This window comes from Sphaeramia orbicularis, chromosome 8 (genome assembly GCF_902148855.1).
Source record: "Sphaeramia orbicularis chromosome 8, fSphaOr1.1, whole genome shotgun sequence".
Taxonomy (NCBI): Eukaryota; Metazoa; Chordata; class Actinopteri; order Kurtiformes; family Apogonidae; genus Sphaeramia; species Sphaeramia orbicularis.
In genome coordinates, this window is record NC_043964.1 from 29,044,016 (window position 1) to 29,059,212 (window position 15,197).

The following is a 15,197-nucleotide window of genomic DNA, read 5'->3' on the forward strand; positions in this document are numbered from 1 at the left end:
GGGACTGAAAAGTAAGAATTTAATAGCACTGGGTAATCTGCTGCTCTGTATTTATGACAATATGCATATTATTTGCATTTTGAATAGTCCCTAACCCAAAGTATGAAACACTTCCAAAAATATCAAATTGCTTAATTACTCTATAGATGATGTCAGTGTCACATCAGTTCTTTTGCGATGATGCAGAGGCCCAAACTCGCTAAAAAGAAGAGTCAGCTGCTAGGACACATAGACTCCCGGTGGCATTCTGTGACTCTTACAACACCTCAAACTCAGCCCCTCCACCAGCTGGCCCTCTCTGTGCCCGCCTCTTCTCTCTGCATGCCCTTTAACCTTCCTGCCTTGGTATATATAGCCTGCGTGACTATGAGAGTTCTCCTGGCAGCCATCATGAAGGGTACGGTCTCGATCTGCTGCTTCATCTCCCTGCTTCTTTTGCAGGCCACAGCAGGTAAGACTTGTTCTGGTCAAATATCATTATCTTGTTCTTCATGTTTTATGTCAAATATAGGTTCGTAATGTAGTGATTTGATGGAAATTTGCTCCTAATGAAATAAATTATGTCATAGTGTCAGTTTAGGGGTGGATTAATGACTGTGGAAGTTGCTCTGATTCAGATTGTTGAAGTCAGTGATCTTGAGATGTCATACCTTCTTAAATAGAATTCCAGTAGGTTCTTGAGTCCATTGTCGGGTTAAACAAAGAGGAATAATGTTAAGTTCTAGAAGCAGAGAGAAATGGGGCAGCAATAGTCATGGCATGGATAGACAAACACACATACAGAAATTTTATCCCAGTTCTTTTTTTACTGCATGCAGAGCTATTTAAAATCTGTCCCAGTTCATAATTAAACCATGGTGCTCAGTAGAACAGTGTGTATTTATCTGGGTCTGTGTTATCATTTTCCAAAGGAGAAAACTTTGGGAATACTGGAGCTCAGGCTTTCCTGTGGAGTGACAGTATGTCAGCTGTCCTAATGCATGGCACCAGCTGATGGAAAGTCTTAGTCTGACCAAGTAAAAGAGAACAGCCACATGGGAGCTTGAATGAATAAAGACAGTGCTTCTGTTTTATGTATTCGTACATCATACATTTGAATGTTTTTTTCCTCTTTGAATTTATTTGGTGCTTTGAAGACCTTGATTATAGAAAGTAATAACATTATTCACAAGTATTTGCTGCACTGTTAATAATCTGGAACAGGATAAACTGTATAGATCCCTGTAAGTATGATCACTCAGCATCTACATATTTGAATGCCATTGTGATCGCGCATCTTTACGTCCAGATTAGCCCCTCTAAAAATGTAGGCTGGTGTATGGATCTGGACAAGGGCGGTTTATTTTACCCTTGTCTGTCACCCTTGTCCGTCCTTGGGGTGGCGTTCAGCACCACAGCTCGGGACCAGGCCTCTATATTCCAGGCCGCTGTGAGGTGTCTAAGATTGGAAGGCCTTCTGAAACCCAACACTGTCCACTACAGTTCCACACCTCCCTCCGCTCAACTCTCCTTCCCTCCCAGCTCCTCACCCTGCTCAGCCCCATGCTACCCTTTAGATATGCTGCACAGCTGCTGTCACTCTGCACTGTCACAATCGCAATTTATTCCCAGCAGTTGGCCTTATAGGGACATGCATTCTCCAGGCAGGAGGGGCTGGACCATGGCTGCTGCATGGACTCCTGTGCAGGCTTATTCAGGTGTCTTTTGGTCGCCACTGTCTCTGAATATCTTGCAAATGCATAATCCGTATCGATTTCTGCTGCAGAGCAGAGAGTGCAGCTTCTTTCCTATAGATTATGGACAGCTGAAAACCATGAACTTTCAACACTTAGCATGTAATTATTTGTGTTATTGATTATTTTAATGACTGTCAGGAAGTCCACTTCCATGGCTGTCTTTACAGAGGTGAACTGTAGGATAATGTATCACTTTATCATTTTATCATAGGTCACCCTAGGCTGTTCAGATCTTTTTGATTAGAAGGCAAACCACTTAACCAGTTCACTTCCAGATTATTCAAGTATATCCAACATTAATACCAAAGGCAGCATATTTTTGTTAAAACTGAAAACAGTAGCACGGCTGACATGTTAACATTGTAATCTCAATGCTGTTGAATCTTACACTCAACAGTTTTGGTTTATTTTTTCTTTGACCTGACACATTTTGATGTACATTCTGGACGTTGGAGATTACAGATATAATGCATCTAATATTTTTAATGCCTTTCATGTCCTGTGAGACAATTATGCATAGTTTCTTCCTTCCTAATATCTGCAGGTGTAGTAATGACTGCTTCATCTGCTACATCTATGTCCTTTACTCCACCTGTAAAGCCTCAGTAGTTGATCTACGTTTATGATCAAATCTCCTTACATCCCTCCCTTACAAGTATTAGCTTCCACATAAATACAGCTATCACAATACAAGGGAATTAAATAGTTTGCAGTGGATTTTGAATGCTGCTACAATCCAGAGTTTAACATTGATTTAACATTATTTAACGTTGGCGATTGGGGTAAAAACAGGATGCACGCTGCACGACACACATGGTGGCTTTTTGGCTCTTAACTCCGGTGTGTTTATATTGAAGTGGTAACACTATCCATGCTGGATACAGAAACGTCTTTGGCTTACTCCATGCTTGGAGAGGAAACATGGGATGGTAAAGGCGGACACTCTCCATGTGATCCCCTCTGACGGCATGTGGCATGTCTGGGACACCCCTCCAACAGCAGTAGTAGAGGGGACACCAGTCATACCCAGTCCACTCCACACCACACACCCCTTCTTAAGGCGAGCGCCTCAGCTCCAAGGGCAAATGACATCCTTTGCTGGCTTTCAAACAGGAGAGCCGGGATAGAGGCCTTAGATCAACACCTCAGCGTAAAGTGCCTTTGAGCTACTCACTCCTCTCCATGTCCTCAAACTTCTGTCAGCAGTCTTTCTAGGGATTTACCACCTGAATGTTGCTCACATGTCCTTGCAACAATTCCCTTGAGTCAGAATGGGTCCATGGTTATTTAGATTATAATGCACCGCTTTTTTGTGCTCTGAGTGTGATACAGAGTGTAGGCAGTGACAATTAAAATCCAGCAATGTTTATTGAAATCATTCTTTCCTCTAATAGTGTCACTTCTTTACCACATTTGTCACAGCTTGGTTGTATGTTTTCATTAGCTGTTACTTGGTTATCTTGTCTATTACACAGTCTCCAGCTTGACTAACAGTCAAAGCCTTAAAATAGGATGCAGCCATTCTGCCCCCTACTCTGTCCATCTTCTGACCCATTGTAGGGCTATTTCTGACCATGGGGGAGTACTAGCTGAACCAGCTGCACCACCTGTTGCCTTCTGTGGGGCCTTCTCACCACACCCAGTACAAGCCCTATGCCCCCACACCTCCATCTATCGGAGTAACAACAATTCTACATGTTTATATGAGTTTAGGCTTGTTTTTATGTCTCGCTACAGTGAGAAGAAATGGATTTGTGTTGCTCCTACCTTTTTAACATTTGACTGTTAAAACTCATCCAGGATTCTAAAATGTGCATTAAATTGATGCATATACATGAATCTTTCCAGTGGAACCCCCCGGCTTTCGCTTCAGGTTCTCTGAATCCCCCCATGCTTAGAATAAATCCTCTCACTGGGGCTTCCAGGCCTGCTGCCCTCATCATGTTCATTTTAATTTAATTTACCTCCACCATGCTGCAAGCAGAACATGATCCTGTAGGTTTACACATACACAGATAGCTGTTCTAGTGTGAGTGTCATGATATACACACTTAAGAACAAAATATACCATATCTATGTTTTAAAATTAATTCGGACAATATGCCTGGTCTCTATGTAAGTTCTATAACCTTATTATGGTTGGTGGACCTCTTTTGTTGATTTTGTTTTCAGTTTGAGATGTTTTTAGATATTTCATGTGGATTGGAGTTGTTACGGGAACAAAAGTCAGGTTGGTATATGCACCAACTTTCTGAGCTTTCCTTCTGTGAAACTCTCCAGTAACAAACTGTCCACTATATATCAGATTTGTGATGAATTAAAATCAAATATCCAGGTAAAGCATTAAAAGAAAAGTTGATTGACAGTATATTTGATGACTGAATAGTTTCATTACACATACACTGTTTATTGACGCATGACTTCTACTGGCACTGAGGCCATGGTAGGCTTATATCACCAACATTCCTACTGGATATGGCGATGTCACCAGAATGTTTCTCTAAACTCAGGGAGGGTTGTGTGGCAACGGGCTCAGTGAGGACACATGGTCCTGGGCACAGATGTCCAGGGTTCAGCTCCCTTGGCGCCTGCAGGGTTAATTTTGATCACTGATGCAAGGCTTGCTATCTGCAGGCAACACTACCTCTCTGATTTTCATCCCAGGGCCTCCATCTATCAGGGACCAACTGGACTGGAAGGTGTTAACAAGTTCACAGTAGTTAAGGGCTGCTCAAGTGGGCAGTGTTAAAAGATTCAACTCTTCTTAGTGATGAGTCAAGTTTCCCAAGTGAAGTGGCAGACATGATGCATCAATGAGATCCAACCTCTTTGAAAACCTCTTTAATCTCCACGTGTAATACATTTTATTGTCCTTTAATCACTGACCCTTTTTTTTTTTTTTTTTAATCAACGCTCCATCTTCCACCAATCCTTTAGGCATATATGTATAACTACAAAATCTTTTTTAGGATTGAAGTATTACTCATAGCCTCGTTTTATTCTGGCTGCTAACCTTTTGGTTTCTCTTGTTCTTGCACCGTGCTGGGAGCAGCATTACACAGGCTTATTTTTAGCAGGTTGACTCGGGGAGAATCAGTGGTGCTGTGTTGTTCCTTATAACCTGCACTGCATGTCACTGCTTCCTCATGGCAAACAAGAATCTGTTGGGGTTCAATTAAAGAGTGAGCCATACTTAATATCACTGTGGGGGTTGTTACATTATTATTAAGCTCAATGCCCTTTGAAATGCTCCTGCTGTCTATTTGCGGTGTGATGAGCTGTCAGATTATTTTACCTTTTCATCCTTTATGCAGGCATTTCTTTTAATATAAATGTGCACATATACTTAAAATCTCTTCCTTTTTATTGCATTATTATGACACTGTCTCATTTTAAGATCAAAGTAAGGTGTAATTGCATTTGATGTAACAGGAATATGTTTATAACATTAAATTCAGATTCTGCTGTGTGCTTCTGTATGAGCCATATGCCATAATTAATTTAACATTAATATTCCACAAACAAAAAATGTCCTAACGCCTATAAAGGAGGAATGTCTGGCAGCTAAATTAAGTCCACACCACGTCCCACAACCCCCTGGGGATTGGAAGTGTGAACCAGGGAGACTTCCTGATTGCCCCTATATATAGTTCATACTCCTGCCAGAGTTGTCTGAGGCAGGACAGCATGGGAGGCATTACAAGAGGTCTGGGCACACAAGGACAGGTCTCACTATGCATTAAACCTGCGATAACAGGACAAATATGGAAGAGGATTGTATATTATTGTCTCTTCTATATTACTAACTGAAACACTGAGTCCAGCTCTGAGACCTCCTGCTGGTCTGTAATGGATCAGGGAAGTCCCTCTCTTTCTGTTATCATTGCTGTTGTTGTAAAGCCCATGGTGAAGCCAAACAAATGTCTTTGTTTATTTTCAGCATTTGGTTTCTAAATTAAGAGCTGATTATACTGACAGCTGTGATCTAAGTAATCTGATATTATCAAAACTGGACATGAGACACGCAGATCCCATCAGAGTAAATCTGCTTTTCAAACTTTACAACAAACTAAAAACTTTATTTCATTCAAAGTGCGATTGGTCAAAAATACTGATGAAATGTGCACACTGTAAGACCGGATAAGTTGAGTTTAGTCAAAAAATTTGAGTAAACCGGTTGCCTCAAAAAATTACAGTAATGAAAACTTGAGTGTACTAAACTTAAAAGCTTGATTTGAATGAAACTACTATTTTAAGTACCACACACTAAATGCCAAGTTAATTTAACTTAAAGCTTGTTGCAGTGTCAATTGCTTTGTATAATTACTAACCTACTATCATCAGTTCACTGGACTCATCTCCATGTTAATTTGAATTATAATCTTTTGCATTATAAGACGCTTTGTAAAATTTTTATACTTAATACATAATACTATGGTCATGAGTTTAATAGGTGATTTGCCAGTGCGGAAGTTATTCTTGATCTGGCAATACAGTACAATTTTCATTGACCTTAATCACCATGTGATGAACAGGAACGCGATTGTTCTTCCTATGGCTCTGACTCATGGTGCAGCTCTACAAAAATACAAAAACAAACACAAAAAGGCCAATAAACATTGCCATACACACATTAAGTCAAAATTAACACTAACACCACAACCCCGCTGAACCCCTGCACAGAAAAATAAGACATTTTCAACAACATGCCCAATACCCACATTGCAATGCAGAGATTAAAAAAAAGGTGTGGTCATGACTAAAACTTAGTGATTTAATTCCATTCACCTTAAACTTTTTTGTACTTTCAACTATGTCTACAAATTAGTAGAATATACTTAGCATTTTATAGTAATGTAATAAAACTTAAATCCTTTAAGTACGTTGTAATTAAAGCATTTCAGTAAATACAAAGTCCGGGCTTACAGTGCAGAGTCCTACTCCTACTTTTTCCACAAAGAACATGATGGTATTATTTGTAAAAACCAAAACAAATTTGCATCAAAACAATAATGTTACCATATCATAGTTGGGCAATGACCATCTCAGATGTGGTTTATGCTGAAGCTGAGAGGCTAAAGAAAGGATGCCAACCTCATAATCATTTATTCATGCCTTGTAAACAACAAGATAAAAAGAAGAGGAAGCAGTAAAGATGATAGTCATGTATATGGCATTTACAAGGCTGCAGAGGAACTGAAGGTCCATGTAAAAATCAGACTGCAACTCAAGTATTTTTATATCTGAAACTAATCTTTATTTATTTTATTATAAATAAAATAACTATAAATTTATTATTTTATTATTCTTTATTTAATCTTTATTTATTTATTTTTTTATTTTATGTGTTGTTTTCTTACTTGCTGTTTTTAATCACCTTTTATATGTTTCTTTTATAATGTTTTGAATGTGTTTCTTTTTGTTTCTTTTATTTCAATGTCCTGTGTGAAGCACCTTGAATTGCCTTGTTGCTGAAATGTGCTATACAAATAAACTTGCCTTGCCTTGCCTAATCTTGGTATGTAATGCAAACCATTCTTGAGTGTTTATTACAAAATTACACAAATGTAAAGTACAGCTGCTTAGTGTTCCTCATTAACCCTAAATTCTAGAATAAACTTCGCTTCATCACAGCCAGGAATGGTTTTCTCTGAATACAGATGCTTCATTCTTAGATTTAATCCCCATCATGCCTTGTATATAAGTAGCTACCTCTGTTTTTGTGTGTATAGAGGTTATACGTATATAGAGTTTCTCTTATTTTGCTTTCCTACATTTTTTTGTTACATTTTGTATTCACCTTATAGTAGAGAGGCAACAACTGTGTTTACATACCTGGAGAGTAAATCTGATTCTGACTCCGATGATCAAACTTTTAAACAGAAGTCAAACCTGTCTCATATTGTTTCTGTCATTCCCACAGAACAAGAAGAAGAAGAAGACTTCATCTCCACCCTCAGAGACAGATCTCATATTGACGAAACACTGCGGCTTGCAACAGACGAAAAAGCAGCAGACTATGCAGGTAAAAATCAGAGATCATCAAAATAAATGTAGGTGGTGATTTTCTGTAAGGCTTTGTACTTTGGCTGCATCCTACAGAAGAATGTTAGCACCCCTGATTCCCTCTCAAACTCACAGATAGGCTCCTCAGCTTGATGAGTTGATAATTTATGCAGTAGCGTTGGAGGTTGGAGGAAAGCGAAGTGGAGCATAAAGCCATTTGTGCCTGGGATAATTCCTCCAAAAAACAAAACTCTCCTTCTAACCTTTTCTCTTTGTTAAATATTAATCACTCTTTTCTCTCTTCTTCCAGCGGCAATCCAGAAGTTGCGAAAGATCTACCACACATCCATCAAACCAATGGAGCAGGCCTACAAGTACAATGAGCTGAGGCAACACGAGATCTCAGGTATTAATACGGTTTCTGCTGGATCTGCCGTCTGGTTCATTTTGTTCTGATGTGTGGGTTCCCTGTTTGAGTTGCTTTGGTGACTGATCTGTTGACTTGTTTGTACACATGCGTCATCCTCACACCATCAACCAGTACATAACATAAAGATCTTCTGCTCGAACTTGTTGTTTTCCTCAAACATATCACTACTGGTGAAGGAAAAGGGTTTCATTACATCTACCATTCCTTGCTTTTAAAGTATTTTTTCCCCTTTATAATTTTTTAACAAAAATCTCTTTTTTTAAAAAAAATTGTTAAGCTTTATTTTTGGATGTGATCTCCTGCCAAAACACACAAATACGTGTTTTTTTTTTTTTTTTTGTTTTTTACCTTTATTTAACCAGGAAAACCTCACTGAGATTAAGAATCTCTTTTTCAAGAGTGTCCTGGCCAAGACGGGCAGCAGTACATTAAATAGTTACAGACACAGAGTTTCATACATAAAACAAATACATAAAAAGCACATAGACAAGTCAAACCTTCCAAAGTCAACTTTGTAAAAAGTGCTCATGAAATGTAGACAAAGTGCATCAGGTGAAACATCCGCAGCCAGATGTCTCCCTCTCTAAGTCATACAACATCCTCTTAAAAGTGTCCAATGAAACCAGATCTTTAAATTTCAGGTCTTTTTGTAGTTCATTCCAGGTGAATGGGGCTCCAAACCTGAAGGCCTTTTTTCTCTGTTCAGTTCTAACTTTAGGAACAGACAACAAGAAAAACCTTTATTCTCCTGCTGTTGTGCAGGGAAACTTCATGACATTTATGATACATTTTTAATTTTTAATTTTTTTTTTTTTAATATCTTTTTATTTCACAAAAGAAAATCATCCAGATGGAGTACAAATTTAGTGATACTGGGTCTTAAATTTTGCAATTATCCTTTGTGCACTCTTCTCACCCCCCACCCCTAAACCAGCTAAACACACTCAGAAATAACAGCCCAGAAACATAAAACTCTAAATATAAATGAATAAAAAAAAAAGGAAAATAATAATAATAATAATAATAATAATAATAATAATAATAATAATGCATACTGTAGCATAAATGATAGTAGTAGGGAGAGTAAAGGCAACCCAAATTCATTAAAGAGATGGCCACGATTATATTTATCCAAGGTCAGTTTTTCTAAAGGTAAAAAAGAAGACATCTGATCATGGAAAATCTTAAAAGATGGAGGGGAATCATTCTTCCCAAATAAAAGTATGCATTTCTTTGCAAAGTAGGTGATCAAAATTAGTAACCTGCATTTTTTAATGATCTAACTGTGAATTTCGTTTAGTAAATATAAACTCCTGCTTAAATCAAATTGTGTTTCCAAGACTGGTTGAGTGAGAGATATGATACATTTCTGAGTAAGCGGATAGGGTGGAAAGTTTGTGCACAAAGTCAGATTTTGATGATTGCTTGTGTTTTTTGCAGTTGTAAAGCATGATGTAGTCATTTTTGAAGTATGATGGATTAGAAATCTGAAGTGTTGTTGTGTGATAGGTTTGTATCTACAAAACAAATGGTGTTTGTTTGTCAGTCCATGATTATTTGTTGTTTTGGCAGGAATTTAGGTCCAATTTAACCTTCTAAGCTGAACTACAAACTGCCAGAAACTCTTCTTTTCCTTCTCCTCCATTATTAAGTTCACTCTGTTACAGCTTGCCAGGCTTGGCATGCATGCTTACTGTATTACGTGTGCGTGCCAAGCCTTAAAATACACTTTAATTGGTTGTAATCGAGAATTAAAACTCTATAAAAAGCTGGTTAAAAATACAGCAGATCACACAGGCACATCATCCATCTGTAGATATACATGTTTGACAGGTTAGGTCAAATATGGATGTCCCACCCACTCGTGCACATTGTTACACTACTCCTCCCTGTTGCTTCTAGAAACCTCATTTGAGCCCTCACTGAGCTCTCCTCACTCTCCACCACCTATTCCTCTCCTGTCCTTCCCCATCCCCACTCCCCTCATCTAACAGCCTACCCTGGACGAACCCTAGGGGACTCTGCTACAGGTGGGTGTGGGTGGGCTTACCTGTGCATGGCACTACCTGAAGTGCTCGGCCCCTTCCTTTTCCCCCCTTCATTTGCCTTCATGTCTGTGAGTCATTTAGACAGTAAAGTGAACACTGTTCCAGCATGTGTCATTTGGATGAAGATCAATCTTTGTTACAACAACAGGTGTTTTTTTAAATAAAATATCACAGAAAAATAAATAATTAAAGGCTGGAATGTGTTCCTCTGTGAAAGCTTCTGCGCACTGAATGCAATTTTATGGAGTACATGAATATAAATGGATGTGCTCTTTGTGCCATTGTGTTCAGTGTCATCATGAACATTTTCTCTGTTCACAAGCTTAAAAATCTAAGTAATTCAAGAAGGCTTCTCTGGGAAAACTGGCCATGCTTCAATGATTTAACTGCAAAACTTCTCACCAAAACTCTTATTCTGAATTACAGAAGTGAATGGGAAGAAGTGCACACAAAAACTTATCTGGCAGCCCATTATCTGCAGTATTTATAGAGTGTAAAATGTGGAGGGGGTTGCATGTGTGTTTCTGGCTTAAGCAAATTGGAGGAGGTGACATTTGTAAAACAGCAGGGTGGGTGGTGTTATAAATTTCTCCTCTGTTTTTCCTATATGGAGCATTTTTATCAGATGGTGAATTCATTTGGACCAGTCCAGCAGAAATGACCTGCGCCCTACCACCCTGACAACATGTCCACTCACAGCACACGTCCGTCTGCTTTGAAACACACAGCTTGCTTTGAAAACCTCTCGAGTCTTACTCTACATGCTTTATTGTGCATCACTGAGAAATGGCTGTACCGTTTCACCGTGCTTTGTATTGTGCTATTAAATACGCCTGACAGCTTCTTCAATGCATTTTCTTTGCCTATCTTTTGGGGTTCTCCTTAAAAAACATTCTTCTGTCCCCTTGTAAACGAATGTGCTGTTGTGACATGTTTCCTGTCGTCTCTTGGAACTGAAGTATAGTTCATCCCAAAAACAATCCCAAGATAAATCTCAGATGGATTGTTGTTTTGGTTAAACTATTCTTTCATGAGACTAAAATAAGCTAAATCCGGCAGCACACATTTCTATCAACTTACAACAACTCAATTTCTGACATCTTTTCTTATCTGCAACAAGCAAAATTTTTAAAGATTTTGACATGTATTTGCTTTATTTGCTGTATAAAGTTTGGGATGAACTTGAGAGGTTCTTCGTCATCTTCAAGTAATCCTTCTCTGTATGATATTTCGGTTGTGTCTTACTGTCCAACAGATGGAGAGATTACCTCCAAGCCCATGGTGCTTTTCCTAGGACCATGGAGTGTAGGAAAGTCCTCCATGATCAATTACCTCCTGGGCTTAAATGACAGCCCCTATCAGCTCTACACAGGTATGTTGTATATATTCTTCAAAATGTAGTAATAAACAAATAGTGTATACCAGCACGTTAACCCGAGGGTTATTGATGAAGTCTACCAGGATTTTCAGCTGAATAGCCTCTTAGATGAAATTTGACATCATGGAAACGTGGCCCTATGGTTTATCTGTTGCTAGGTAACCCACTTCAATGATGATTTTATGATTCTGGGCATAGCAACGTGATTGTAAGGCTATAGTATTCCAATATTTACTAATATCTTCCAAAAATGTTGGTCCTATCAACTTGCTGTTTTCACAAGTCGCTCCCTTGACCAAAAATACATAAGTATGCCAAACTGCAGTAGTCAGCTCTTTCCAGATTTTGTGTGATACCTGAGACACACAGACAGAGTCCACTTCTCTTTTTGTAATATAGAATGGTTTAATAAAGGCTGAGATTTCAGCTCAACACTAAGGCTAGGGATAAAGTGTCAGAAGTCCTAAAATACCATAATAAACCTACATCAGAAATGCAGCTGCTTATTTACATGTTATAGGAAGTGTTTTTATTAAAGTTTAGTGATATTTCTGACAACCTCCATTTATTTAACCATTTCCCTCAGTCTATATGCAGATCTATTTAAATTTTCTTCTATTATGTGCTTTATTTTTCAGTTGGCTCTCTTTGAAACACTCCTGCTAATATATCTTTCTTCACAACTTTGTTTTCAGGGGCTGAGCCTACTACCTCTGAGTTCACTGTAATTATGCATGGGGAGAAGATCCGTTCCGTTGAGGGTATTGTTATGGCAGCAGACAGCTCTCGTTCCTTTTCTCCCCTGGAAAAGTTTGGACAGAATTTCCTGGAAAAGCTGATAGGAATTGAGATGCCTCACAAGCTGCTGGAACGTGTGACCTTTGTAGATACACCTGGAATCATTGAGAATCGCAAGCAGCAGGAGCGAGGTAAAAAAAAAAAAAAAAAAACCCACAACATTTTACCTTCAGTTTATCGATCTAAAGAAACTGTAGTTCAAATATTAAGCGGCTAGGTGCAACTCAGCGTTTAGTCCTAACAGTGAATTTGTTCTCCTCTTTGATCCAGGCTATCCTTTCAATGATGTCTGCCAGTGGTTCATTGACCGTGCTGACCTGATTTTTGTGGTGTTTGACCCCACCAAACTGGATGTCGGCCTGGAGCTGGAGATGCTCTTCCGGCAGCTGAAGGGTCGTGAGTCTCAGATCCGCATCATCTTAAACAAGGCTGACAATCTGGCCACGCAGGATTTAATGAGAGTCTATGGAGCACTCTTTTGGAGCTTGGCTCCGTTGATCAACGTCACTGAACCCCCCCGTGTCTACGTCAGTTCATTCTGGCCCTACGACTACGCACCTGATACCAGCCGTGAGCTCTTCAAGCGGGAGGAGATCTCCCTCCTGGAAGATCTCAACCAGGTGATTGAAAACCGCATGGAGAACAAGATCGCCTTCATCCGTCAGCATGGCATCCGTGTGCGCATCCACGGGCTGCTGGTGGACCGCTATGTCCAAACCTTTAAAGAAAAGATGAGCTTCTTCAGTGACCCTGAGCTAGTCTTCAAAGAGATTGTGGATGATCCAGACAAGTTCTACATTTTCAAATCCATCCTAGCCAAGACCAATGTCAGCAAGTTTGATTTACCCAACCGTGATGCCTACCGAGACTTCTTTGGCATCAACCCCATCGCCAACTTCAAGCCCTTGTCAACTCAATGCTCCTACATGGGAGGCTGCCTGCTGGATAAGATTGAGAAGGCAATCACCACTGAGCTGCCTGCTCTTCTGAGTAGCATTAACTCTGGCAAGCAGCCTGGCTTGTCCTCCTGTGAGGCTACTGGCTGTGGTGAGAAGCCAAAGAATCGCTATCGAAAGAACTGAGGAAACAAAAAAAGCTTGAGTGGGGGAAGTGAGGAGATAGAGGAGGTGAAGGAAGGGGCTCTGGTGGAAGCCAAGCCTGCTTTTGTCAGAATGCCTGTATTGTTGAGGAGACAGAGGAATTGATGAGATTAGTGTTTGTTTTTTTCCTCAGGAGAATATACTACATGGAGATGCATTTAGGTACTATAGGATTGAGACAGACAGCGGGAGGGAAGAGTCATTGTACGATAAGGCAGCTTAAGGACACAAGTGCTGAAGAAATGAGCATACCACTGATCACTGAGCTACTTCTTTTTTCTCTCTCTTGGACAATCACAGAGGACTGTTTGGGATTTTGGGATGGGGAAGGGTTGATGTAAAGAAAAACAAAAATGGAAAAATATCAATAAGATCAAATAAAAATTGAAAATCCTGAGACTGATACCAGTCCGAAACCAGCTCCCTTGTATGTGAATGAAACAGGAAACAGGAGTTGCAAATTTTTTGTTGTAAAATTTTAAGAACTGCATTATCAGGTCAATTCCATTTGCTTCAGACTCCGTTTTCCAAGTAGTGTATTTGTGGGTGTTACACAAAGTCTTTGTCATCCAAACTTTTGCTTTTGATGTAGATTAACGTTAACTTTGCATGTTAGATGTAACATCATGTTATTTAACAGATGAGTTTTGGTGCATGTATTTTCCTTCTAACAAACTCAATGTTACATTTCCTGAACCAACCCTGTCATGCAAAATATGAGGCCTTATTTTCTAAGTTTTATATGCTCATTAGTCTTGGTTGTTGACAACCTATGGAGTGAGCACTGTGACTGAAGCAGAGGTCAGGGTTCAAGGATCAGAGTCTTCTGCGTGGGTTGGGTATGTTCATTCTGCTTCACCTCTTAACTGTTCTTACTTGTGTTTGTTTGAGTCTATAAATTTGCCAGTTTGGCACAAATCCAATACTGTGTTATGATTGTTTTTCCAACAGCGATAAGCTTCCCAGCTTTTTTTAGCTGACTGACCATAAAAATAACACATGTAAGGATGTGTTAGAATTATAGCTGTTTCATTCATTTATTCTGCAAATAAGCACGCTTTTCATTTTCTGTATAAATTTCTCAAATGGGCATTGGAGTTAACTGTGTATATGTATTGAAAATCCTGCTGAGCCATTTTACAAACCTTCAAAATCATAATTAGGCATTAATGAAAATGTATTTGTGAGCTGACTCCCAGTTTTCTTGAATTGCAAAAAGAGGCTTAAAAATAATGAAGTGGAGGACTGATGAGTTGACCCCTGACCTCTGTGGAAAGAAGAAAGCTCCAAAATAATGACTCCATCACCCAGGCACAGCTCAAGTAGTTTGGAGAAATATATGTATATGCTATAACTTCAAGTTCTTATGTAAACCTACCTCAATAAATTTCCCAGGAGTGCGGCATGAGGATATTTATAAAATACAGTGAGACGTTAATCCTAGAGAACAGGTAGGTAGTAATTAATAGAATTGCAAAAAAAGAAGCATAATTTAACTCCTGGACAAACACATCATCGGTTATCACTATGTTCCCCCTCAGTAACCGAGAAAATAATTTCCCAACTAAAATCTGGCGCAAAATGCAAGAGGATAAATCTAACAACCTCACATTTACTTAACTTTCTTGTCAGCTTGAGTGTGAGTGCTCCACATGATGTGTTTAGTATGTTTACACTGCAGATCCAGAACATGCCCACTAG

The 15,197-nt window shown here is 39.2% G+C and overlaps 1 protein-coding gene across 4 annotated transcripts; it reads left to right on the forward strand.

The window, feature by feature from the left end:
* The first annotated feature begins 376 nt into the window (after positions 1 to 376).
* On the forward strand, positions 377 to 14,978 carry srl (sarcalumenin). Of its 4 annotated transcripts, none has more exons than XM_030142433.1 (7): positions 377 to 451; positions 7,660 to 7,761; positions 8,053 to 8,148; positions 10,167 to 10,202; positions 11,476 to 11,592; positions 12,294 to 12,527; positions 12,667 to 14,978. In XM_030142433.1, exons 1-7 carry the CDS (start codon positions 391 to 393, stop codon positions 13,476 to 13,478), a joined length of 1,458 nt encoding a protein of 485 aa, XP_029998293.1. In that variant the 5' UTR covers positions 377 to 390; the 3' UTR covers positions 13,479 to 14,978. The 4 variants fall into 4 exon arrangements, with proteins under 4 accessions (XP_029998293.1, XP_029998295.1, XP_029998294.1 ...); XM_030142434.1 differs by having other exon boundaries at positions 391 to 451; positions 7,666 to 7,761; XM_030142435.1 differs by lacking the exon at positions 10,167 to 10,202.
* Positions 14,979 to 15,197: the final 219 nt, after the last annotated feature.

What these genes read in the sequence shown, in the direction of transcription:
- srl (XM_030142433.1), top strand. Translation starts at nt 391, where the DNA reads ATGAAGGGTACGGTCTCGATCTGCTGCTTCATCTCCCTGCTTCTTTTG. An exon ending in TCTTTTGCAGGCCACAGCAG is followed by an intron (nt 452 to 7,659) that starts GTAAGACTTGTT and finishes TCATTCCCACAG; the next exon opens with AACAAGAAGAAGAAGAAGAC. An exon ending in AAAAGCAGCAGACTATGCAG is followed by an intron (nt 7,762 to 8,052) that starts GTAAAAATCAGA and finishes CTCTTCTTCCAG; the next exon opens with CGGCAATCCAGAAGTTGCGA.